The 27,644-nt window shown below is 40.9% G+C and overlaps 2 protein-coding genes across 12 annotated transcripts in view; one reads left to right on the forward strand and one right to left on the reverse strand.

The window, feature by feature from the left end:
- LOC133840829 (cell adhesion molecule Dscam2) overlaps positions 1–8,518 on the forward strand; it is a 30,640-nt gene extending 22,122 nt beyond the window's left edge. For 2 of the 11 annotated variants that reach the window (XM_062272923.1, XM_062272924.1), the window contains exons 11-21: positions 447–566; positions 626–799; positions 957–1,107; positions 1,168–1,448; positions 1,511–1,999; positions 2,055–3,371; positions 4,037–4,324; positions 4,399–4,521; positions 4,599–4,759; positions 5,349–5,475; positions 6,758–8,108. In XM_062272923.1, the coding sequence (XP_062128907.1) occupies positions 447–566; positions 626–799; positions 957–1,107; positions 1,168–1,448; positions 1,511–1,999; positions 2,055–3,371; positions 4,037–4,324; positions 4,399–4,521; positions 4,599–4,759; positions 5,349–5,475; positions 6,758–7,692 (4,166 nt within the window). In that variant the 3' untranslated portion in view covers positions 7,693–8,108. The other 9 variants (XM_062272922.1, XM_062272925.1, XM_062272929.1 and 6 more) reach the window with 6 other exon arrangements.
- Positions 8,519–22,048: 13,530 nt separating this feature from the next.
- On the reverse strand, positions 22,049–26,959 carry LOC133840572 (uncharacterized). Its single transcript, XM_062272470.1, has 3 exons — positions 26,495–26,959; positions 26,228–26,409; positions 22,049–24,052 (listed from the first exon to the last, which is right to left on the reverse strand). Exons 1-3 carry the CDS (start codon positions 26,586–26,588, stop codon positions 22,877–22,879), a joined length of 1,452 nt encoding a protein of 483 aa, XP_062128454.1. The 5' UTR covers positions 26,589–26,959; the 3' UTR covers positions 22,049–22,876.
- Between the last annotated feature and the right edge of the window lie 685 nt (positions 26,960–27,644).

Consider the following 27,644-nt stretch of genomic DNA (forward strand, 5'->3'; position numbering starts at 1 on the left):
GCCTAAAAATCCATTATAAAAGCATCAAATTACAATTTTTGTTTGATTTTGACTAAGTTGCATAAGAAGTTTTTGTTAACATTTCTTTAAGCAAAACGGAAAAAAAACAAATACCAATGAATTTTTAAGCAAAATATGAAATAATTGTAAATTAGTTGAAAGTTTCTCTATATGCTATTAACCTTTCTACTACCTTTATTCTCGAAATCATTTGACTAGACACCAAAATATATATTTTGCCGTTTTTACTTTGCCAGAATTTTTCACTTTTCAACTCTCTCTCGCTCTACTCTGTATCTCTCTCTCTCTCTACTCAACATCATGAGTTTTCTGTATGTCTTAGAGGTTTATCATTTACATCATTTTTGTCCAATAGTTTACTGTCGCTCTAACCGAGTCTGTGTTTACATTGACTTACTTTGAAATATTACGTATACGTTCAATAGTGCCACCACGTTGGATTGTGGAGCCCGTCGATGCGAATGTGGAGCGCAATCGTCACATAATGCTGCACTGCCAGGCTCAGGGCGTGCCCACGCCCAGTATAGTGTGGAAGAAGGCAACGGGTAAGATTTGCGAGTCGAGAATAATTGTTTGCACAGCATTTATTTGGTGCGCTCAACAGGCAGCAAATCTGGCGAATACGAGGAGGTGCGAGAGCGTCCTTTCACCAAGCTGCTGGGCAATGGCTCGATGCTGCTGCAGCACGTGAAGGAGGATCGCGAGGGCTTCTATCTGTGTCAGGCCAACAATGGCATTGGCACGGGCATCGGAAAGGTCATACAGCTGAAAGTGAACTGTGAGTATTCCTGTTGCGATGCTGTCAAATGGATTGAAACGTGGCAATTTGCTTAATTGCAATGCCTGACGCTGTTGGCTGATGATGTCGACGCCTCTTGGGAGGGCGATAATTAAAATGCAAGAAATTATTGTAATGCGCAAAATGTTGTTTGCAGCCTCGCCATACTTCTCATCCACTTCACGCTCGGTTACAGTCAAGAAGGGCGACACAGCGCTGCTGCAGTGCGCCGTCAGCGGCGACAAGCCGATTAACATTGTGTGGATGCGTTCGGGCAAAAACACATTGAATCCATCAACCAATTACAAGTGAGTGCAGCGAATCATTCCGTCAAAGAGCAGTGACAATTATTGGTATTTTCCCTCTAGAATATCTGTGAAGCAAGACGCAACTCCCGACGGCGTTTCAGCTGAGCTGCAAATACGCACCGTGGATGCCACCGACAGTGGACCGTATTTCTGTCGTGCCACCAATCTCTATGGCAACGATCAGCAGCTGGTGCAGTTGCAAGTGCAGGAGCCGCCACAACCTCCAAGTGTGCTCGAGGCAGCCATGATCAGCAGTCGCTCTGTAAATCTCAAGTGGCAACCCAAAGCGCTGAGCTCAGGTGATGTCTCCAAATACATTGTGGAGTATCGCGAGGCAGAAGGTGAGCACATTTAAAGCAACTCCATTTGGATATACTTTACAAATTGTTAACTCTCTTTTTAGCCACGCTCTTCATCGATCAGTGGCAGCACATTGAAGTCAAGGATCCGCCTAGTTATAATGCGCTCATTGAGAATCTCAAGCCTGCTACTCGCTATGCCTTCCGAGTGATTGCTGAGGGTAATGCTGGACGCAGTGCGCCCAGCCAGGAGCTGATAGTTCGCACAGAGCCACAGCGTCCAGCTGGTCCACCGCTGAGTCTCTCAGCACGTCCGCTTTCCTCGACTGAGCTGCTCATCAGTTGGGTGGCGCCTTTACCCGAGTTGCGCCACGGCGACATCCAAGGCTACAATGTAGGCTACAGACTGGCAAGTTCTGGTAATACGGCGTACAACTACACCTCCGTTTCGGGTGATGGAGAAGGCGGCAATGGCGAGTTGCTCCTGAGCGGTCTCTCGAAATTCGCACGCTACAGCATCGTGGTGCAGGCCTTCAACCAAGTGGGTCCCGGACCGCTGTCAGAGCCAACAGCAGCACAGACCATGGAGGATGGTTAGTAGACAGTCTTTCCTCTTTATACAAACCTTGAACTCTCCTTTCCTTGCAGTTCCAAGTCGCTCGCCGGAGGATGTGCGTTGTGCTGCGTTGACTTCGCAGTCGCTGCAGGTTTCGTGGCAGCCGCCTCCAATTTACCACACTAATGGTTTGTTGCAGGGCTACAAGTTGATCTTTGAGCCCATCATCGATGATATTGTGCCCAACAAGGACGAGGTGGAGTCCCGCAAGACCACAGCTTTGACCACAGTGCTGACTGGACTGCGAAAGTACACCAACTACAGCATCCAAGTACTCGCTCACACTCGCATGGGAGATGGCGTGCTGTCCAAGCCTCTTTACTGCCACACCGAGGAGGATGTGCCCGAGGCACCGTCGGACATCAAAGTAGTGGTTAGTTCTCCCCAATCGCTCTATGTCTCCTGGCTGCCACCCACAGAGCCGAATGGCGTCATCACAAAGTACAGTCTGTACACGAGGGTTGTGAATGGCCGCGAGGAGCTGAACAATGAGAAACGCAGTCTGCCCTCGCAGCAGGCGTATTACGAGGCCAAGAATCTGCATCCCCACATGGAGTATCAGTTCTGGGTGACGGCCTCGACCCGTGTGGGCGAGGGCAAGAGTTCGCGCGTTGCTTCGCAGATAACCACGAATCGCGTGCCTGCTAGAATCATTTCATTCGGCGGTGCTGTGGTGCGTCCTTGGCGCTCAACTGTCACGCTGCCCTGCACAGCGGTGGGCAAACCCAAACGCGAGTGGTTCAAGGCGGATGTGGCTCTGCGCCAAGGGGGATTGCACAACTCTCAGCTGCTGGATACGGGCGATTTAATCATCTCCAGCTTGCAACTAGCAGACAGTGGGAATTACAGTTGTCAGGTGGACAACGGCATTGGCACCGATCGCCTCACTCACATGCTGCTCGTCCAGGTGCCGCCCTCGGCTCCCGTTTTGTATGTGACCAGCGCCACCTCGAGCAGCATTCTGATGCACTGGAAGTGCGGCTTCACTGGCAACGCACCCATCACGGGTTACACGCTCTTCTATCGCCGTGCCACTGGCAACACGGATGAGATGCAGTTGTCCCGACATGCTTCTAGTCACGAACTGAAAGGTTTGGTCTGTGGCAGCACTTATCAGATCCATTTGAATGCCCACAACAAGGTGGGCAGCTCACCTGCCAGCATAATGCTGCATGTACGTACTCAGGGACAGGCTCCAGGATTGCCTGCAACGAGTAGCTTGCTGGCACCTAACTCCACTTCGGTGCTGATTCGACTTCACACCTGGCCGGACAATGGCTGTCCACTCATGTACTTTGTGCTGCAGTATCGCGCAGTGACCGACGATCCCGACAAGGAGTGGATACTGGGTGAGTAGCAGTTACATTTGGTGAATAGTAGAAAATAAATGCTTAAAAGAACAATTCAGAATCAAGATGATGAAACATTTAAAAAGAGAACTGAGAAAAATATAGCATTTAAGCTCTTCAAGTTCGATAAAGAAGAAAAGGGTCTATCAAGATTACTTAAATTGAAGTGTGCGTGACAGGCACAAGACATTTTCGAATCTGTAAATTAAGTGAATAAAAGACAATAATATTATGGAAAACTTTTTATATATCATTCTATTAAAGTTCATTGATTGGAAGTAAATTGGAGCAGACAAGATTATAAGTAGACTACTAAAAATAGAATACAGTCAAAGCTTGATCTTTATTTTCAAACTTGTTTTAAATATTTCTGTTGTTTTGCTTTCAGCTTTAAGAAGCTAGCATTTAATTATAACATTTTGAAAGAAGAGCAAAACATATGAATCATAGGCAGTTTCGTCTAAAGCAATTCTGTGTTTGTTGAATGCTAATAAGATCAGCATCTTAATCTTAACTTATTATTAGACTTAAATTTTTATTTTAAGCCTATCTACTCAAAATTTAAATACCTAATGAGTTAGGTTCTTATATATAGAACATTCATTTATTTGCTTGAACTTAACAAATATATTTTCTAATGAACTAATTTCAATTCTCCTTTGCAGTTTCCAATGCCTTGAAACCTCAAAGACGTGTTGTCATTTCGAATCTGCAATCATCGACGCTTTATCAGCTGCGAATGGAGGCACATAATGTGGCGGGAGTGTCGCCGGCAGAGTTTAGCTTTGTGACGCTGACCAAGGATGGCGATCCGCCACCGCCGGAGATTGTGCAGCGTGGTCAGCGCGGTCCAAGCGTGTTCTATGGCAACATCAATTTGCTGATACCGACTATAGCAGCTGTCTCTGGGATGATATGCACCATAGCCTTGGTCATAATTTGCTATCGTCATAGTAAGTCATCGAAACTCTACATCAGATTGGAGACTAATTGCTGACTAATTGGTTGTTTGCTTACTTTCAATCAGAACAAAGCAATCACATACAAAAGGAATCACTTGAGAATCGCGCCAACTCAGAGGCAGCGCAGCGTGAACGCTACTATGCCACCATCCACAAGGTTTCCATGCAGAACAATGACAAAATTCCGGGTAAGTTGTCGAAATATGGGAGCACTCGATCAGCTCAGCTCAAGTTAACGCTTCCGGCTCTGTTTTCTACTCCTTAGAAACCTCTGAGGACATTTCGCCATATGCCACCTTCCAATTGTCGGAGGCGGGCAACTTGTCGCAACCGCATCACGGCGGTCCGGCCAACACGCTGCTGCACTCGTTCATGTACCATGAGAGGGCTCTGGCCGAGGGCTGCTCGTCGCCACCACCAGCTGCGGTATTAAAACAACCAACAACAACAACAACAACCACCACCACCACCCATCATTACCACCACCATAACCAACGTCCACAAAAGACAATTCATAATTATTATCAGACCTCACCGTTTCATAATATCGTGCGTTTGTTTATTCATTTCTTTGATTTAGCTCTCTCTCTTTCTACTACAACCTCGACCCTCTCTTTCTCTTGCTCTTGCTCAAGGGAAGGGGGGACGTACTATACTCGTATATGTCCTACAATTAGTGTGTACTACATAAAATACTTACGTATTTAGAGACTCTTGTACTACGTGCTTTTTATGTTGTTTCTCTGCTCGTCTCTTACTTTCCACCTCTCTACCTCTCCCCCTTCCTCCTCAACCCCAACTAATTTCACTTATGTGCAATGCCATTATATGAGTATATCGTGAGCATTGAGCGACGCGCTCTGCCTCGTGTCACACGTCAAACTTATGAGTTTTGTTCCTCTGTTTCATTTGAAAGCGTTTGCCATCCCAAAGCGCTTTTGTAGTCGCTAGTCGCATTATTTGTTTCGACTACATCCAATGCCAACTAATGTTCTCTGATCTGTTCTTCGCCCAGTCCAAGAATCGACGACGCCACTCACGCAAAACCGAACCGGAGAGCGAGGAGTCCGAGTCGGATCAGGATCAACTGACTTCCAGCCGGACCGAGTCTTCCAATCAGCACGAGGGCAAAATCAAGCACAGTAAGTCGCAACCCGTAGACAGCTTTCCCCTTAATGTGATGAGAGTATTCGACGCTTAAGGAGGTCAATCATGAAAAAGACAAAAGAGCATAACTATGATTGAATGCTAATGTCAAATATACGGAAATGTAATAGATAGATCACTATGATTAAGTGTCCACTAAAATAATTGTAAGATTGCCACTTGAATGAGAATTAGTTGACAAACGATTTCTTATCTATCTTGATAAGTGCAAATATTCACGAGTGCCAATTGATTGATTGATAAATAAAAGTTTATTTTAAACAAGTAAGAAAACTTCAGTCGAGAGTGTTCGACTATGAGATGCCCCTGCCTATTTTCAATGAAAGTAAAACGGTGCGGTATCTTATAAAGATATACCAAATTCATATACCAAAAATACAAAAATATACTATATTTTTTGTACACTGCTATTCTCCTAAATTTTTAATATACCACTGAGAACAAAATATGCCAGAAGCAAAAGCAACAAAAACCCAACATCAGCAGCCCGTAATTCCTATATAAAATTGTTTCTTTTGTCTGATCGCAATCAGGAATCGTCAAGACTTTTAGGGTGTAGGGTATAATAAAAGGCAGGCTGATGATTGGTTGACTCACAATTGGCTGATGATTCATTGGTATACTTTAAATGATTGGCTTTAATGTTGACTAATAGTAATTATGAAATAATAAAGTTAACTAGAATGGAATTGTTATCGCGTCTAGTGATTGACCTTCTTACTGCGATCCTTTCAAAAAAAAAAGAGTTTTGTAGATGTTTCCCCGCAAACGTTCGTAGTGCTCTCGGGCTATCAAATGGAGTAATCTGCTCGCTCTTTCTCTCTCTTTTTGCGCCATTTTGTATATTGCAGACTCCGACTCTAGGCTAATACAGCATTTTCCAAATCACAACATATCAATAACATATCTGTAGTAGATCAACGCCTTACTTAAGCACAATTTGTAGTAAAATGCACTAAAATTAATGAACTTAAATAAAAGTAACGTACCAAAGATTCGACCAGCATCAAAAGAGCGTAAACCGAACTGACTAAGAGAAATCAAAATATATATTGAATTTGTTATATCAATGTTAAGTAGTTAAAGCCTAAGTTAGTCATATAAGTTTGTGTGTGTGTGTGTGTGTTTTTTGATCCCCCATTCCACATGTCAATTCTCTATTTGCCCGTATTTTCTTTCTTTCTTTCTCTCCAACAACAACAACTAAAAAAAAAACAAACCCAAAATGAAATATTTTGTATATGCGACGAAATGCAGGCATCATCTACCATGGAGCACAATCAAGCACATCCTCCGATCTGTCACCAATGTCCGAACAAAAATCATTGCCACGACGCGGTCGCTCCAGGTATCATCATCAGCAATATCAGTTTTCCACCAATACAACACCGCGTCATCACAATAGCAACAAAAGCAACAACAACATTACAACAAACACAAATACAAATACCACATCGAGTACAGCTAACTCGAGCAAAATTCTATCGCCACGCAACGGCAACGGCGCTGGCGTTGGCGCTGGCAATCTGAAATCGATCTCGAGCACATTCAAATCACAAGACTCCATACAATGCCACATACCCACATTGGTTAAATCGCCATCGATCAGCACACAACAACAGAAACAGTTTCACAAACAACAGCAACAACAGTTGAACAGTAGTAATAAATCTGGCCAGAGCCAGAACCCCAACCAGAACCCCAACCAGACCCATAGCAACAGCAGTAGTTTGAAGCAACAGCAGCCACTGTTGATCCAGCCAAAGCTGCATCAGCTCGAGCCGATGGCGATGGCGACCAATGGCCAGGAGCTGATGGGCTTGGATGGAGGCGTTAGTACCCTAGCATCTGTTGTGCCCGTCACTTGCATGCCACCCTCATCACAGTTTCGACCCATTCCACACAAGCATGACACCACAGCCAATCTTCACAATCACAATCATAACCATCAGCATTCAGGTGTCGGTGTCTCTGGCACCGCTCTCTTGAACCCCCTCGACGGCTCTGCTCTCCTCCAAGTTCTTTACGGCACCAACGTTGCCGCTGCCCAAATAGGATACGGCCAATGGGGGGGGGGGGAAGTGAATACGGTATTGAGGGCGGCGGCGGCGGCGGCATCGGGGCAGTTGCTGCTGACATCAGCTTTGGCTATAATAGCGGCGAGATATCGTGCACCTATATGGATCCCATAGATCAGACATGAGACTTGGCCTACGGTGAGGTGTGTGGTCCAGAGGGTGCCCATTGAACCACCCCGCCACTCCACCACCTCATCACCACAACAACAACAACAACTACAACTACAACAACAATATTAAACAAGAACACAACAAACACCACTAAGTCTCTGTTACTCTCAAATGCTTGAGTGTGGTTGCTAGCTAGACAAACCAAAGTAAATCAAAAACAACTCCAACTCTGGATACTCTTCCTCTCCCAAAACAAAAAAACAAAACGCATGCAGAGCTGGCATCCTGCGCACGCTGCATCCGCTGCAGCTGCAGGCCGAGTGCACCGCTGGTGCCGCCTTCCACCACGGCGAACGCGATGCCGAGCACATAGAGCTGGCCGAGGTTGAGTGCGATGTGGACACAATCAAAAAGCTGAAGCTGGGACAGCGTTCGTCGCTCTGGTCGCGTCCCAATTCGACCACATCTCAGTTGCAGCAGGAGCATCAACAGCAGCAGCAGCAGCAGCAGCAGCAACAACAGCAGCAGCAGCAACAGCAACGTCAACAGCAGCAACCACCGCATAAGCGAGCACATTCAAAGTCACCGCAACCGCAACAGCAGCAGCCATTGCAACAACAACGCCCACAACAACATTCCCCAGCTCCAGGCCAGAAATTGCTTAGCGAGAAATCGGATTATTCGATATCAGTGTGAGACATTGGTAAGATCTGATCGAATCAAGATCAGCACTTGGGATGAGGTCAGGTCAACAAACATTAAATTTAGAGTGCTACGAATCGAGTTGGGCAGGAAGCGAATCAAAGTGAAGTCTGAAGTGAAATGAATGCCAACCAAGCAAGAAAAGATAAAGCTGAGCCGTTCTATAGTAGTTATTGCAGTACCTTGATTTATGTAATGCCAACACTTGAACTATTATATATCCGTTAACCGTTATCCGTTGCCCGTTGCCCGTTATCCGTTGCCCGTTATCCGTTATCCACACCGTTATCCGCCTTCACCACAGCTTGACAAAACTCCCCATCAACACACTAAGAACAACTTTCGGACAATCAATATCAAAATTATTTGCACAACCATCCAAAAATCAAAAAAAAAAGAAAAAAAAACTTGAAAATGCAACACTTCCCATTTAACAACTCTCCATTCCCAGTCAAAGTCAAAGTATAATGAAATAACATAAAATCCAAATACTAATCTAAAGCTCATATAACCGTATATACATACCTTTATACCACATATACTACAAATATATTAAATATAGGTACATATATAGATATAGTAAATACGATTTGTGCATGTTATACGGCATGCAATCCAGAACCCAGGTCAGTTATCGAACTTCCAAGATGTTGTATATACATTATACATATACGTATGCCTATGCATATAACATATACTTACAATACTACTATCCACTCGTGTGTACTAATCTAGCTAAGTAAGTACTTATGACTAATGTAACTCGAACTAACTCTCGACAACTATTTGAATACTAATCGTGTATTAATCGACGTACATATTTAATCCCCGAACTGTATGTAGACAGAGGTTGTAAGTACTACTAAACTATACTATATATATATACAAGTATATATTTCCTTTGGTTTATATCTCAATATCTGATATACTGATATTTGAGTCGATTTCTCCGTTTCCGAAAACTGCATTTTCCAATTTTGTAAAACGAGGAATTTAACTCAAGACATATGCTGTGTACAAATTTATATATATTTATGTATGTCTAAAAATATAAAAGGTAGATTGGCTCTCATGTACATATTCAAACACTATACACAAATAATGATATATCCAAATATACACTCACAACATGATAAACCTTTAGCTGTTATTCTGTACATAGATCCCAGTAAGATATCCATTATGAAACAAAACCAAATGACTGACAAAATTGATGAAAATACCAATAAAATGATAATGATAAAAGCAAAATCGATAAATAATTGCATTACGATGAGAAGAGGAAAATGTTAACTAAATGTATTTGATATATTCAACGCATATTCAGCGAATACACGAATGAATCGCCAGCTGAATCGAATCAGTATTCATATATGATATGACACGATATCTCGTAGTATCTTCACACACACACATACACAGAATTTAGTGTTTCCATTACAATAAACTGTCGTTCGTCAACGTGTAGATAAATGTTTTTAAAAACCAAAACGAAAAACAAAAAATGAGAATTCTAGAAATCAAATAGCAAGTCGTAATCAAATATTAAGACACACATAAAAACACACACATACACACACACTTACAGACATAACAAAGGCCAAGTTAAGAGCAGCAAAAGAAACTACAAATTAATATTAACAAACGAGAAATTACAATTAGTTCGTATTGAGTAATCCACATCATAATTAGCTGTATTTTAAAAAGACAAGCATTAGCAAAAGAGATCAATAGAACTTTGAGAACCCTTTCGGAAACCATGTGCCAAAATTTGTTTAAGATCAAACTCAAATCAAGAACAAGAAATCGTATTAACAAAATATACAATAACTTAACAGCAAAGAGTTATAGTCTTAAGCGCCAGAAATAACAACAAAACAAATATAGATATACAAAAACAAAAAGAAGAAGAAAAGAAAAAACTATATAGCAACTACAAGACAATTTACAGATCACAGTCGAGGGCAGTTTTATAGATGCCTTTGGCAGCCAAGAAGTCTGTAATTAAGAGTTTCATTTGCTGCAGCGTTAGAAACAATTAACAAACTATGGAGAAAACTAACAACTAAAAATAATTAATAGAGTTTAAATGCAGCACTTTTTTTAATCATTTTTAATAATTATACTCAAGCGAGGGCGCTGCAGTATTTTTATTCGTTTTTATACGCATTTATTTATATAATATGTAATAAATGGTTTATTAAATTTAACATCGAATTTTACGAATTTATTAAACGAAAAAAACGGAAATGCAAAATCACAAATCAAAAAAGAAAAAAAACAAAAAAGATGGCAATTAACTTAAAAACCAAAATAATACAATCAAAATGCAATACAACAAAACAATATAAGATGAGTAAAAACCAAAAACAAGATCATTTTTATGTTTAATTATATAATTAGCACAACAACTACAAAAGTAAAAACAACAAAACTATTAATGTAAAAACAAAAAAAAAACAAAAACAGCATTAAAAAGTATAAAATAATTACTAAAAAATTATATCGAGTTTATTCTGTTCCTTGTGACTCAAATCTAAGCAAACAAAGTCAACGCCAGCAGCAACTAAACGTTGCAAACGTTTACTGAACAAACATTAAACGATACAGCGATAGATGATAGAGACGGTCGAGGGGGGGTGCAGTTGACGACGCTTTTAAAACGTTTACCCCGCCGGCTATTTAAGCTGTGGAGCAGCGACGCCAGCGATATCAGTTTGATTTGTGTATTCAGTGGAGCAGCAACAGAGAAGCAACAGAGAAGCATCATCGGGCCCAACGGCAACGTAAGTTGAACTCTTATCAGTGCCGTGTGTAAAAAGTGTAAACTAGTGCAAAAATGTCGCATGCTGATAACACGGCAACTACTCGTAAGTCAGGGGCTGAGAGACAACCGCCGAAGGGCTGCAATGGCTGCTCTGGCTTACAGCCACGCCCACAACTTGTCGACTTGGAGGACATGGATAAAATTGCCCTAGAAACGCTTATACGCAAGGCGAATATCGCTCAGCATATGCTCAAGGATCTCATGAAGCAACTGTCGAGCATGCAGACGAGTCAAAGCAACTTGATTGGATTTCAGCTGCTGAAGGGATTGAATCATAAGGATTGCTATATCTGATAATAGCAATAGATAAATGGTAAGAACTTGGATTGTGTGGCTAAATATCATGTTAGACTCAATGGATTGTGTCGAAGAGCAGCAGTTGAATATGATCATGGATTTATATCTGATATTTATGTATTAACTGTGTATTTAACGAAGAATAAATCCTGGTGTCAAATAAATAAATAATTCTATAAAATGTTTCATTTGGAAAATTATATAGAACAATATTTCTGTCTCATAGTGCATTTGAAATTAGCGGGCGATATATATATCGATTAAATTAATCGACTTTGGGTGCAATGCTTCTAAAACCCGTTTCGTTTATTGGTGGTTGTTGCCTCTGCTAAGGGCAGTTTTTCACAACTGATTTGTCCTCGCTATTTCGATAAAGGACTTTTTCTTCGGTTCACGCACAGCCTGAAAAATTACCGCATTGTTAAAATGTTAATAACAGTGCGGGGAAATTTTTAAATGTGGTCCCTGTCTCGGCTGTTATATTCTCAACGACTGTTCTTGGCAACGTTCTAAACATAACGAACATTAACAGCCGTCGAACCCAACGACGCTTTTTAACAGCTTGGTTCTACACCCCGCTAATTGACGATTGATTGAGCACGCTCCACACCCAACGGTCTCTGTTAATTGTTATACGCAGTCTTCTACTAAACAGGCCGAAGAAGTACCAATAGAGTGAAATTTAGTTTGGTACTTTAAAGTTGTATCTAGAAAATGTCCAAATTATAATATAATTGGCTTGTCAACTGTAGATTGGCCAATACATATTGGCAACTGTTTGGCGTGCGACGAGGAAGAACATCATCAATCACCAAGGCCACTTACACACACGCGAAGACACACGCACGAATCCACACATACCCACACACAGAGACAAAGACAGAAAGAGAGAGAAAGAGAGAGAGGGACGCCCACCTATTGTCGCCATGACAGACAAGTTTTTGTGTGCGTTAAAATGTCGATCAAGCTAAGACGTTGGCCAGCCAATAAATAAAAAGGGTTATTTGAGGCAAAGCGTAGAAGCTTTCAAATGACCAGCTAATTAACATGCAAAGCAGCAACGAGCTGCTGTGAGAGCTGCGGACTATCAAAAATATCTATTTATTTTGGTTTTTCTTTCCGTTGGCCAAACTCTTGACCACAAAACGCCTTTGGCGCCATAACAATTTTATTAAATAACAATTTTTTGCACAGCCCCGGAAAAAAAGGCGAGAAATATAATAGATATATGTGAAATGGGCAACGGACTAGGCGAATTTGGCAAAAAAGGAATGAATTACTTATATCTATCTATAAATACATATAAATTGGTGAATGGGACGAAGGAGTTGGAAACCAATTCGTAGTTCTTCTTCTGGTTCTTTGTCATTTGCCAAGCAATTTTCATACGCAAAAACAGTTTTTGCTGTCTGGTCAGTGCTGAGTGTGTGTGTGTGTGTGTTGTGTGTGTGTGTGTGTGTGTGTGTGGCACGTGACCATAAATGCGTCTGTTTGTCTTTGTTGTCGTTTTTGGGCTTTTTGTGTATTTCAGTCATGTAACGGTAAAAATTGTTTGCATATTGTTTTGTGCTTCCATTGTGATTTCCTTCTCCAACTCAACCGAACTGGGTTGAGCTCAACTATTGCGGAACGTGTGCCAGATTGAATAAGGCAAATGAAGCGATCGTAATGATGATGAAGATGCCATTGCGACACATCGACAACTTTCACTTTCGCTTTTGTGCGCTGGCTTTTGTTAAACAAATTAAAATAAAATATTTGCTGCTCGGTTATAGGCCTTGCAACTGACGGTTTGCCATTGGTTATTCCTTCTGCCTGCCTCCCTTCGACTGTCGAATGTCGCATGCTCTGGTCACGCACGTGCCCCTGTGGCTATGCAACATTTCTCGCCCATCCGTCTGTCTGTCCGTCCGAACATTCGACTGCCTCCTGTCAGCCTGGCTGGGAAGTCGGCACACTCAAATTAATGGCTGCCATTGCCATAAGTTATGCAGCTGCATATTAAACGCATGTGAGTGTTTAAGAGCGAGAGAGAGAGATTGAGAGAGGGAGAGGGAAATTGAGGTAGGATGTCAGGGAGGCAGTTGCCTAGATTGTGCCTGCTTCTCCCCTGCCAATGCTTTGCGGCATTTACACCAATTATCAATACTAGCACACATACTAACACACACACACACACACACACACACACACACATGCACAGGGGCAACCAACAAGTTATATCATACTGAGATTGAGAATATATTGCATTGCTAATGGTCAATTTTCACACGCCTGCTTAAGCAAATGTTGGTGAAACCAGTTTCCATGCTTCCAGAACTTCTCCTCACTTATCCCTCCCCCTCTGTGCTCTCCAGCGATGTGCGTTGCATGGACAAACAAACAAACTGGCTGCTCGAATAGACACGCCAGACAAGCAAATAGTCGACTTAGTGTCCTGGTTACATATTTGCACATTAAGTGCGATCATAAATCAGTTAGATTCAATTCACTTGCGACCATTGCGAGTGCTAATTTCAGTCAGGGAGACGAGTTGCCTGGAAATAGATGTCTGAACATCAAGTTGCCGCATCTATTTTTATTCCGATTTAAGCCAAGAGTCATGTGTTGCAACTCAGAACTCGATCTTTAATATGGCGCAGCATTTTAAATGTGATTACGCGCAATGGCAGAAAGTGGAACGTAGTCGAGCAGTCGAGCAGGCGTGTGAAGGACAACGTCGTCGTCGTCGTCGCCATGTTCAGGCAGTGCCAAACAACGCGTAAAGTTGAAGAGCAGCCAGGAAAACACACACAGACAGACGGACAGACGGAGAGGGGGACAGACAAACAGTGAGGCTGTGGCAGGCGTGTTCTCACACTATGATGTCCTGTGTCTGTCAACAACTTCGCTCAACGCCATTTCAATGTCTTGGCAATGTCTGCAATCTATCTCTCCCGCACTTTTAGTCACCTCTCTCTCTCTCTCCCACTCTCTCTTCCTCTCGCTCTCTCTGATGGCATTTGCTGATGATGCGTTTAAGTACGTTGATTGCACAAAAATTGAATCTTAAGAACATATTTGCATTTGATTATTTGTTGCTTGTAATTTATATGCAAAATTAGACCAGAAATGTGCTCTTTACACTTGTTACGTCTGCCAGCAAATAATATTTATAAATGTGCTCCCTCCTCTCCACATTCCCCCCCTCCCCATCCATCCACTCTATTCCGTATTCCAAGTGTGCTCGTGACACATTTTATTTGATTGCATATCGTACTCGAAATACCGAAGAGAAGTCTTCTCCGAATTCCCAGCCAAACAATTCATTGCCACCAAAAAGTGGAAGAGCAACCAAATGCCTATCGAGATGTGGAATAAGCCAACTAGAGATTGCCCTGAAATAAAAGTATTTTGTTTAAAAAAAAAAAGGTATACTTCAGTCTTGAATTTAAATCGATTGTAAGAAGTTTTGCTAAGATTCGTTTATATTATATTTGCATCTCTATCTTTATCAATATCTTTAGTTTTATGCTATGTCATTTTTGAGTTATATTTAATTTTTTTTTTTTCTTAAAATGGTTTTTTATTCTTTTTATATTAAAAGAGCAAAAGATACTTATTACTGCCTGAGAATGGAATATTAATACTTGAGTAATATTAATTTAAATTGATTGTAATAAATTCCTAAATTCCTTCATTTTTGTGTCTCTATCTCTCGTTACAATAAGTTTCCTTTTTATGAATATTTAGTTTTACTTTATTTTTCTTTGATATTCGTTCTACTAAACTTCGAATTTGCTTTTCAGCTTACCTCATTGATTTTAGATTTCTAAGCTGTATCATGTGTACATATGTTATGTATCATAATTCTTAATAAATTTCCTCAAATTATTTTTATGTACATAATCTGTCTAGCATATCCTTCATAATCGCATTCATTCCAAATCTCTACTTTCTATTCCCAGCACCTTAATCTCTATTCCTGTTTCGTTTTCCGTGTTACAAAGTCGGTTTCAAAGGCAACACAACTTCAAATTGTTAGACAGACAGCATATAGTATGTTTATGTTGAAAGGGGGGACAATGATGAAGGAGGAAAAGAAAGAGGAGGAGGTCAGGGAAGAGGAGGAAGGTTGTTACCGTGGGGTCGATTTGCGTATAAAAATTTGTTTGCCTGAATCAACTGAGTCAATGTTGAAGGTTGCGGATCTGTTTATTCTGTTGCCTGCGCTCAGATGCAGTCACTGATATGTAAATGCTTTAATTTCACAGCTGTAACATAAAAATCAGTCAGGCACACACATACACACAGAGTGAGAGAGAAAGAGTAAGAGAGACTGAGACAGCGATTCAGGCTCCCCCAAGTTTGTCTTGGAGTTCACTCTCCTTCTCCAATTCAATCGACTTCCTGCCGCCGCATTCGTGTTTGCGGTCGCCAAAAAGCGCGTTGCATGTTCTTCCCTCTCTCTCTCACTCTCTCTCTCTCTGTCTCTTGGTTGAGCGAGAGTGTGTTGAAAACAAGCCAACTGATGTGAACGGCAATGGGAATGGGAAAGAGAGAGGGGAATCAGGGGATGCGGATGTGAAAAACACGTAAAGCAAAGTTGCACTTGCGGAAAAGTTTCAGTTTCTCCACATTTTGTTGCAAATAAATTAAGTGCAGGCGACGTTGAGGCTTATTGGCACAGCTTTCGCTTATTTTGTAAACAAGAAGCAAGAACGCACAGCACGATGATGCTCCTTGGATGGTTCTAGATGGTGTAGGGGGTGCACTCTGTGGGCGTGGCACAAAGCGAACTGAGACAAAACAGCACTCAAACCCTTGCTCTGACTGCTCGCTTCCGTTTCGCCAGTTAAATAACGGTGAGGGAATATGGTCGATGCCTTTGCAGTCGCTGTTAGTTGTCAATGCCCCCAACAGACATTATCGAAGTTATTTCCCCTTCCTGCTGGCTCTATAATTGTGCTGGTCGGATGTTAAACTGGGTTGCAGCCTCACTTCATTGCGTGTCAAAGTCAAAACATTGCCACAATGTCAATTCCTTATTCATTTCGCAGTTCGCATTTCCCATTTTTCAGTTTTCATTTTCCATTTCCCATGCTCAATTCCATTTCCCCTGCTAAAAAACCAAAAGAGTGCCGAAACCAGATGAAAACCTCGTTTTAAAAGTGAAACCAAAACCTGACTACGACCCGATATATAGTTAATTAGCATGCAGTGATTTTTAATGGCGTTAATTACATGCCATAAATGATACTCTTTTTCTCTCTCTCTCTCTGTCTGTGTCTCTCGCTCTGCCTTCATACCATCAGCTCAATTTTTGTGTTAATAAAAAATTTAATTAACAACAGTTGCACGCACAAAAACAAATATTCAGCGGCGGGCTTCAAGTGTATCGCAAAGTGGGGGAAAACAATTGCAGCGGGTATCAATTACTTAATACGCTGTAAAGAAATAAAAAGGAAAATATTAAATGTAAAAATGTATATATAAAAATACATATTATTGTAATGTAAATATATTTTGAGTTTTGTATTTCATTTATATTTTTGCGGCGCATCTGCAAGTCGTCTTCATCCAGCTTATTTGTTCGGCTTAAGTTAATTTACAGCGCACACAAAACAATTAAATGCTGAGGTGATAGCCATTCAATATTGGCAATTATGATGATGCCATTAAAATGCTTTCAGCGTGTTGATTGAACTTGCTTTGAATTTCTTAATATCTGCAATGCTTTTGATGCTGAATTCAATCGCAAAATCCGAAATTCCATTTACAATTGTTAATTATTAGTTCGATTAGCTGCTTGAGAAACACTTTTCACTAATTCATATTCATATTCATATTCATTACGAGCTGCAAAAGCAGTTTCCGGTTCGTTATCGCTTCCTCAGTGCAATGTGCCTTTGAGCAACTTCTTAGTCGCATTCTCGCAGTTAACAGTTAAGTAAATTGTTGAAACACATGAAGCTATCATAACTGCAAGTGGCTCTTAGACGACAGTCTATGGCCAGCTAACTGGCTGGTTGGCTGGTTGGCTTCTCGTCTGGATTGCAGGACAAAGTTTGCCAACAGGAAGTGACAGTTGATTTAACACGAACACACACTGACGCATTGTGAATAGAGAGCTGCAAACACACACACACACACAGTCGCAGTCACAGTCACAGTCATAGACATAGACATAGACAGAGGCAGAGGAAGAGACACGTGCACCTGTCGTCAAAACTTGCATAAGTCATGAAAATGCATGCACTTCCAGATTTCTTCCTCTTTTTCCTGCTGTTGTTGTTGTTGTTGTAAAATGGCACACAGTCTTATTCTTTTTGGTTCATCCTGTTCCCTCTTCCATTAAAAATGTCAGCTCGAATGATTTCCTTGCTCGCTTTGCTCTTCGCACTGCTCTACTCTGATGCAAATGTCAGACCACAGCTTCGGCTTCATCTTCAGCTTCTCAGCTTCAACTGCAACAAAATTTATGTCAACTAATTAAATTTAATGCGCTTTGTATGTGAGTAGTTTATGCAGCCAGCTTGCTTGCCGAATAACTGCAAAAAGACTTGGCCTCAGTCTTGGCCATGTCAAGCTGCATTGCCAAAGTTTCGCTTCAATTTTTGACAATCTTTTTAAGCCTGAAACGTGTCGTCGTCGACGTCGACGTCGTCGTCTCAAGTCTCTGCCCTATCAAATTGGGTAAATTAAAACTTTGTGTGCTTCCTTGGCAAAAAGTTTGCACTGTGCCCAACTGTTAACCTAAAGACAATACACTCAAATTGACAATGACAGGCAGCAGACACAACAACATGGCCAACAGCATTAGAAGCCGGAGAAGCACTGGCAAATGAAAACGTGTCAATTTATGTGCCACAAAAAGCAAAAGCGACTTTGGCTGCAAAATGAAAATGAAAATGAAATATGTGACAATTTCGTATCCGAAACGAAATGAAACGAACCGAACTTATATATTAATTTCATATTTGTCTGCTGACTTGACAACTGTTCAAATTAATTCGAAAGCTTCCAAATTCCTTTTGTGCTCTAACAAAATATCATATTTTTATGCGAAATGTGATAGGTGGGTGGCCCATTGTAATGAAAAATTGTGCAAAACTAGTTTATGAAAGGCCAAAGAAATTGCCTGCAAAGTTTTATCAAGCTGTGTGCTAAATTGTTGCCTCAATTGCTGGCTATCATCACAACTAAAATTTGCTAAATATGTTAAAAGAGAAGAGATTATGATTTTATAACTAGTGTAAAATTGGAGCAGCAGTGAAGTAAATCTTAGCAGAACAAAAAGGTTTATGTTCAGAAATCAATTCAATTTTGTAGTGCCCAAAAATATATATTTATATATAATCAGTTCTAGTATAAATGTATTGAACATTTAGACACAATTTAAAGTCAGTTCACATTGCAAAATTCAACTATTTATTGGTGCAAACATTATATTTATTTATTATATTATTATTTAAGGTCTCTTTTGTAGTTAAAATATACGGACTCAGCATTTATAATTGGCTAATCGAAAACTCTCACGAATTTTAAATTTTGGTTGCTAATTTTAGCTAATTGTGGTTTCACTTTTAAATGCATTCTTTTTTGTGCCCTTAATACCTTTGTAACTCACCTGTCATATTAAACACTCTGAACGTATTCAGACCCAATGGCCAATTGATTAAAGCTGCTTATGAAATGTAGCTGAACAAAAAAAAAAGGGGGAAATATGCGTATAGTATTTCTTTTGCATTTGCAGCACAAAATTTATGAGCATAACGGCCAAAAATTGGCAGTCAAAAACCCTTTGGTTTATAGATTGCGCTGTTCCTCCTCCCCCTTCCGCCTTCTTCATCCTCCTCTACTCATATCGAGAAACTCCGTTGAACACCGCCAAATACCCGACCACTTTCAGTGTTTATGTGCTTATTTATTATTTCACTTTTATATGGGGCTACATTACTTTGGTTGTGGTTTGCCAAACGATTCGGGTTGCCATCGTCGTCGTCGTCGTCTTCTTTTGGGTTTGGCTTCATTTTTATGGCAATTTGACGCCATTTTATTGTCACACCGCAGCGCTGGCCACTTTAGAGTTGTCTCCGGCAGTCATAAATTCCGCCACGTCGGCCATTTTGTGGCATGCTGAGACATTAATTCGATGCCAATGTCCAAACACATTGTTGTTGCTGTTGTTGTTGTTGTTGCTTACAGGTTTTTCTCTTCCGCTCGGCGTGAGAACATAATTTATTTACACTCGTTTTTGCTGTTAGAAACTTCATTTTTTGTCGGTATTGGTTGCTGATTGGAAATCTACACAAACACATTCACATGTGTGTGTGCTATAAGCATAAGCATCTGCAGAGGGTTTTTCAATTTCATGTGAGGTGGCAACAACAACAACGACAACAACAACAACCAGAAAACATAATTCCAAGTGCAGCCAAAGTTATGGCAGCCAAAGCAGCACCTAAAGAGCAGTGTTAACCAGCGGCAAAGTAGAAACATTTCTCTCTCTGTGTGTTGTTGTTGTTGTTAAAGTGTGTGTGTTTGTGTGGGTGGGACTGAAGGACGCAGTAAGCAGCAAAATGCCAAACGCAAATGTCGCCAATATCCCAATGGCAATCGATGAAAATTTATAGAAAATTGCGCACAAATAAAATTTTACGTTTGTTTGCTTTTTTCATTTACGATGCCGGCACGCAAACCTCTCCTTCTCCTTCTTCTAGTTGCGCTGTCTCGCTCGCACATAGCATCTGTCTCGCTTTATTGCCAAGTCCGTTTTCTTGGCTTATTGAAATGCATTTTCTTGACTGCTTTCACTGCTGTTTGCTGCAGCTCGTCAAGTTGTGTGTGTGTGTTTTTAGCCGCATCAAAACGATTTGCATTGCAGCTGTAACTTTTGTGTGTTTTTGTTTTGCCCCCAACTGGCTATAGACCACGCCCCCTCCCTACCCTTTCATTCCTTCGCCCACATGTGGTGCATAGCTGTTGCTGCTGCTGCTCACAGACGCTCAGAGCTGTTAATGTTAATGTTTACGATTGTCGTTTTCCATTTCAGTTAATTGAAACATACAAAGGGAAGCAACCTTTCTGGCCCTGAGAGCAAAAGCATATCCTTTCTACTATGTCCTGTCGCCTGCCAAGTGCCAAAAAATACGTATACCACAATATTTTTCTTGTTGTTGCTTTTTGTGTGTTGATGCTCTTTAAATTTCCCCTGCTCAAAGTAAAGTTCTCCAAAGCTGTTGGCGTTGCTTTTACATTGAGCGCTGTCAGCAAAGAGTTAAAAAAGAAACTAAAGCACAGAATGATAGAACGAAAAAGAACGATGCTTTAGTTCATGCTCTTTGCGCCGTAAAGTATGCAACACTTTTTCCTACTAAACCAGTGCACTGTGGAAAGTTGCCTTTTTGTTAAACTGTGTTAAACTTAAACAGTTGAGAAACTGCAGAAACCACAACCAAGGAGATACACATCTCTATTTGTCCACCATTGAGGGTTAATATGCCAAACTAATTGGAACACTCGCAAATTGAAGATGCTTTCAGAAATGGCAAACTACATTACAGCAAATATTAAAGAATTGTAACTGAATGTTGAAATAGCATCTCTCGATGCTAAAGAATATTAATATAAATAAGTAATCAGGTTGAATTTGTTCATAAGTTTCTGCGCTTATTTTTATCTGCGTCTATAGCATATTCTCGTCTGTAATTTGTTTATTGCTTCAGTTTATCAGTTTCGTTGTGTATGTGTGTGTTGGTACTTTGGGCAATTATGAAAGTTGTACCTTGTCGACTTAATTAAATGCCTTATCGTGTATATTTTTATGTGTAGCGAAATAAAGCGGCAACTTTCGTGGCTCAGGCTCTGCATAATTAGCTTAAACTTTAAGTTTTTCGCTGGGCCGCTGGGAAATGCTACCAACAACAACAACAACAACAACAACTGAGAATAACAACAGAAACTGTAGAAAAGATGTTGCTATTGCTACTGCATAAATAAACAAATTTCGCACAAGTTTGCATATATTTTTTGACTCAGTGTAATTAATACAATTAAAAATTAAATAACTTTAAACTCAATTCCCGACGCTTCATTTAGTCCAGCCTTTGCCTCCAGGGTGCTTTTAGTCCTTTAACCCATTGTTGCCATTGTTGTTGTTGTTGTTGTTGTTACTTGTACTGGCCGCATGTTATTGGCCTCTGAGTATCGGTATTTACCGCAACGGCTAATTGTGGGCAGGGTCCAGGCAACCAGGCAGGCAACTAAAGGCAAGACAACGTAACGCAAGGCACAAAGCAACCAGAACAACCGCAAAGCAGAAGACACTGAGCCAAAGACAGAGAAGGCAAAGGCATGGAGACAAAGACGAGACCGATAGAAACCGATAGCACTTTATGCACAAACGAGACCCCAAAGTGCTCTACACCCCCCTCTCTCTCTATCTCTTACCCTTGGATAGGAAATGAAGATGACTGCAACAAAAACACAAATATTGCATATCAATAACTTTTCATACATATATGTATATTGAGCATTTTTTGGGTGGGCGAGCAAATTTTCCACATCATTAGATGGCAGAGCACTCGAGTGAGCTGTCCGGGGAGTTGTTTCACTTGTCTTTCCCGTTGCCTTTCGCCTTTCGCCTTTGGCTGTAAGCATACGCGTTATCCTGCAACGGCAACTGTTTTTAGGGGCATTGCTTCGAGTGCCATTCAGACTCATCACACGCCATATTCATCAACTTGATTTCTGTTTTTGCCATCCCAACCCAAGTCGAAACTCTTCTCTCTCTTGGACTCTCTTCTCGATGTTTGTTCTCTCCGGTTGTGTTTGCTCTCTTTATGAAATCCTGCTTAAGTTTACAATATGCCACATTAGAGGGCAATGCCAATCCCAATAAGTTGTACAACTCGATGAATGAGCGAAAAGCTACTCCAAAGCCGGTTGAGGAAAAAAAAAATATTGTTTACAAAGCGAATATGGGTTAATTTTCATCAACTTTCCAGCGAAAGCTCTGGAATTGAAATACTGGTTACAGTTATTCAGACGATTATAGCAAGAAGCTTTGCACAAAGCTTCGCAAGCTTAAGAACTTGATGAACTTTTACCGTCGAAAACAACCCTTAACCCATTGGTGACTCAAAAAAGCTGGCTGGTGCTTTTCAGAGTGAGGAAAAGTTGGAAATGTATTTGAAAATGTAATACTACAGTCATGTCTCAATATAAGAAATAATTCTATTCATGCACAATAGTTTTGAAATGGATAGTCACAATAAATTGCTACTAGAGATAAATGCATACAACTTAGCATAGGGATAGGATTAGCTAACAATATATGATAGGTACCTGTGATGAGGATGAGGATGAGGAGGAACAAGTCTAAGGTACTTTCTTAAACTTTAGCAGACACTCGTAGAGCGTCAGCTGCCGCGTCTCTGGCATCAGCGTGAACACGAGCAATCCGAAGACAAAGCTCAGGCCACCAAAGGTAAAGAAGAACACCGAATCCCTCAAATTGTGCTCGAATGCAGCCACCATGAGACCCAGATGCAAGGCCTGCTCGCAGATGAGGACGCCGGCCAGACACCGCGCCTTGTGGGCCACGCTGAATGCCTCCCCAGTGTAGACGAGAGCGGGCACCGCGACACCGCCGGCGACAATTATCTCGAAGAGCAGCATCAGCAGGGCAATGGCCTGCAGATTGATGTCGTAGTAGGTCTTCTTCGCGGTCTCCAAGTGCTCAAACACGCCGCCAACCATGACAATGAGAATGCCCGCCACAAACAGCGACAACGAGCACAACTTACGCCTTCCCTGCCAGTCCACCAGCAGAGCACCGCCCAGGCTGCCCAGCAGACCACAGAATGCCAGCCAGTAGAGACAATTCATGTCGCACTCCAGCCCATGCCAGCTGACCGCGAGAAAGGCGCGATTGTAGGGCAACGAAAGCGCCAAAGCCGCAAAGCAGCGCAGGAACAGCACCTTAAGCAGCGGCAGCGTCCGTCTCCCCCAGCGATGCCAACGCGGCGAGTCCTCTGGCGCCTCTGCAAACTGTTCCCAGTCGCGTGCATTGTGCAGCTGGCGGCAATCCTCCCGCAGTCGCAGCAACTCTGTGCCCGATTGCGACTGGCCATGCAGCTGCTTCAACGTATCGCCCAGCGCCATGTCTCGCTCCTGGCGCAGCAGCAACAGCGGCGACTCCAGTCGATGGGCCAGGCTCATGACAACAGCCGCCAGACCTAAGGCTGCCAGCAGTATGCCATGCAGCTGATCGATGTGCATTGTGTGACCCCGTTCGATGGGCTCCAAGGCGTACCAGAGGCGTGTGTAGAATATTTGTATCGACACTCCCAGCCAGAGAAAGATGCGTTCGCAGCTGAGCAGCATGCCACGTATCGACTTGTGTGCCACCTCCGAGCCGGTGACCAGCGCCTGCACCTGGGTCAAGCCATAGGCGGCGCCCACGCTCACGCTGCTATAGCAGGCGGCGCCGAAGTTCCGCGGAAACGCCAGGTTCAAAATGCCAGCGACGAGTAATAGAAAGCCGCTCGAAGTCTGCAACAATCCAAAGAGCATTTATTAGCAATTTGGGAATTTCACACAGAAATGGATAAACAATATTTTATTATCTGAGAAATTCCCTAATATTATTGTTTTGGTATTCTTAAGATAACACAATATCCGGCAGTCCACAAGGGTGGCTAAAAAGTTTGGAAGATGATCACGAATTGTGGTCACTTCAATTAAATATTCATAATACATTTAATTATATGAAAAATTTTAAGATGCAAACCATTATTGGTCAATTTATACTTTTAATTTAAAGAAATTGTTCACTGCAATAAATCCACATATAAAAAAAAGATTGCTCTGAGTGACTCTAAACAAATCAATTCAAATTACTAACTCACTCAATGCAGAGCATCTGCAGAAATTAATTTTAATTCATAAAAATATTATAAAAACAAGTAAGGAAGTTACAGTCGAGTGTGCTCGAATGTGAGATACCCGCTACCCATTTTTAATAAAGGCAAAATATTGCGGTATTATTTTCAAAATATACCAAATACACTGCAAAAATACTAAAAATATACCGAATGGTATATTTGGTATATAGATATAGTACACCATTCAAAATATACCATAGACGGCACAATGTACCAGATAGTCGGCCAAAGCAACTAAGACCCCCAGTAAGTAGGCGTTTTAGCCCATACAAAAGTATTTATTTAATAACTTCTACAATTTTTATCTGATTGCAATTCAATCATAACTACTATAGTAATTACCGTATATACCAAAATTCGCAACTTTAAAATAACGCTTGTTATTTGATTTTTTTGATTTGCGGGGGCGGAAATGGGTGTGGCAAAAACTTGAAACAAACTTGAACTGCGTGTGAACATAAAAAATGCTGTCGAAAAAAAATTATAGCTCTATCTCTTATAGTCTCGGAGATCCAGTGTTTCATACGAACAGACGGACAGACACACAGACGGACATGGCTAGATCATCTCGGCTGCTTACGCTGATGCCTCGTTCTACCTGTTACATACATTTACTGCCGGCACAAAGTTATAATATCCGTCTACCCTATGGGTAAAAAAGATTGTTCTGAGTGACTCTAAACAAAACAATACAAATTACTAACTCACTCAATGCAGGCAATCGGCAGAAATTAATTTTAATTCATAAAAATATTATAAAAAAAATCACTTAAGGTGAAGCTTTTCTAACAAAAACTAGAGCTTTGTATTTCAATTTCATTCCATTAAACATTTTATAAATTTAAGATTGATCCATTCAACAAAGCAACTTTTAATCAAGTGCAGTTTAAGTAAAATTAAAATGCCATTGTTTGATCAAAATTTGCATGAACTTTTTCAATTTATTGGAAAAATTCTCAAAAAAAAATGTTTGTGTTAGTATTTGAAAGATAATAAAAATCAGCTATAATTTCTCTGCCTGCACTTTGTAGCCTAAAGTGTATTTCTAGTTTACAAAAATATTAAATAAATAAAACTCACTCAATGCAAAGCTCTTCTCAACAATAATGCACTTCAAGCTCTGCCCATTAAATATTTTAAATATATAAAAGTCAACAGCAAACAACAAAAACAATTTAGAATCAAGTGCAGTTTAGGCAAAATAAAAATTCCTGTTCAAACAACAAAATTGGAATTTGATATCCAACTGCTGCAAAATATTCCATTCATTAATAGAATGCCTTCACGAAATATGCAAGTAATGTTGTTAAAGTCTTTAAAGTGTGCGTTGGTATCTCTTTAAAATATAGTACTGTGCAATTAAATACGCTTTGACTAGCCAATTAACTAGCTCGTAATTTGAGATTGCCCTCAATAATATAGTAAGCGTTAAAAACGCTTTGATTTCATGTTCGTGTTGTTGTAATCTGAGTCATCAAATAGCATAATATTGGTGGGAGATTCGTCGAAATCTGCGTAGGTTTTGAGAGGGTGCTCGTATTTCGCCCCGAAAAATGTGTCGGGGGCAGAGCTCTAATTAAGATTGTCAGAGTTAATGGCAATTGCGATTTGAAGTTTATCAGTTTATCATTTTATGGATGTGAGATAAGCAGCTAATGGCTGGCAGGCAGCCCGCCAGCCCGTCAGCTAGTTAACCAGTTAACCAGCTAGCCAGTTAACCAGCTAACCAGCTAACCAGTTAACCAGCTGGAGGCAAAGTTGAAGAGGAATTCTGCGTACTTACATAGGCCACGTTTTTGGTGACGCGCTGGACGAAGGCGGCGGCGAGGAGAGCTCCAAAGGCGGCGCCAATGAACCAGCTCATCATCAGATTGTGAGTGCTGTCGTTGTTGTGGAACTTGCCAGCGGGTGTATCGAAAATGGACCAGGCCAAGCGCATGCCGCTCCCCACAAAGACAAGCGAAGCTGCAGAAGAGATAGAGATAGAGTAGAGGAGGCGGCTTAAGTGTCAGAGTTGAGGGAGGTCAGGATCAGGAGGTCAAGGATTTACCGGCGGTCATCGACTGAAACTGCAGGCGATAGCGCCACATGAGACGCACCCAAGAGAGCTTGGCCTCCTCCTCGATAGTGGGCAACAATGGCATTTTGCACTAATTACGCTTAAACTGCAATTTCCTTTTGAATGAGCACAATCGATTTGTTTATTTCATTTGTTGCTTGCCGCAATCACAATCGGAATTCCAATCACAACGACGTAGCCACTACAATATGTATGTTATTTCTTGTTTATTTTTTTGCTTTCTTATTACTTAGAAATTGCAGAACTTGTCACTTGTTATTGCTTGCGTATCTGTATCTGTCATGTTCACATACTGCGGCGGCCTCAATATTAATTTGGGGAGTTTTCGATCTCGCGCGATATATTCTGTTGCCCGTGCGGAGAGAGATTGGCGAGAGAACTGGACAGTTGCTGTTCGCCTGACCGACCGGTTGCCTGTGCCTGTGCAGTTGATAAACGGAAAACACACACAACACACAACAGTTCAGCTCAGTTGTCTGAAGTGCTCGAGGCAGCGTCGAAGTCGAGTACGTCGAAGCTCTCGCTGATAAGATAAATACCCTGCAGATACAAACAAACAAACAAACTGGCAGAACTGGCAAAACTGGCAGACGCACAAAACTTTTTGGCTCGCTCACTTATCAATATGATTACTGGATATATAAATGGTAAATAAATTAATTAAATTTGAATAGTAGGCGTCCCAAGTGGGTAGAGTGGACACGAAGTCCAATGCACGAATAGCTTCCGAATTAAAGTGTTTGTAACACACCGAATGTGGCATGCTCTATACAAAGTTTGAGTTGTAGTAATTTTTGGACATTTCAGTAAGTAGCATATATGTATGTATATTAATATTTTTGATTATGAAATTTATTTGAAAAATATTTATAAAAATGTACTATATAAATTATAAAATATATATAATAATTATAGTATAATATAATAATAAAGGAATCCAATACAAAATTAATTTAAATCAATTTAAAAGTTCCTAAAACTTCTAAGATAATTTCTACATTATTATTATAGTTTCGATTATAGAAGTTTAACTTTACTAAACAAAATAAATTGACAATTTGTTTAGAAATTACAATACACACATATTTAATAACATAATATATTTTAATTTAATAATTAA

The sequence above is a fragment of the Drosophila sulfurigaster genome, chromosome 3 (assembly GCF_023558435.1).
Source record: "Drosophila sulfurigaster albostrigata strain 15112-1811.04 chromosome 3, ASM2355843v2, whole genome shotgun sequence".
Lineage (NCBI taxonomy): Eukaryota > Metazoa > Arthropoda > Insecta > Diptera > Drosophilidae > Drosophila > Drosophila sulfurigaster.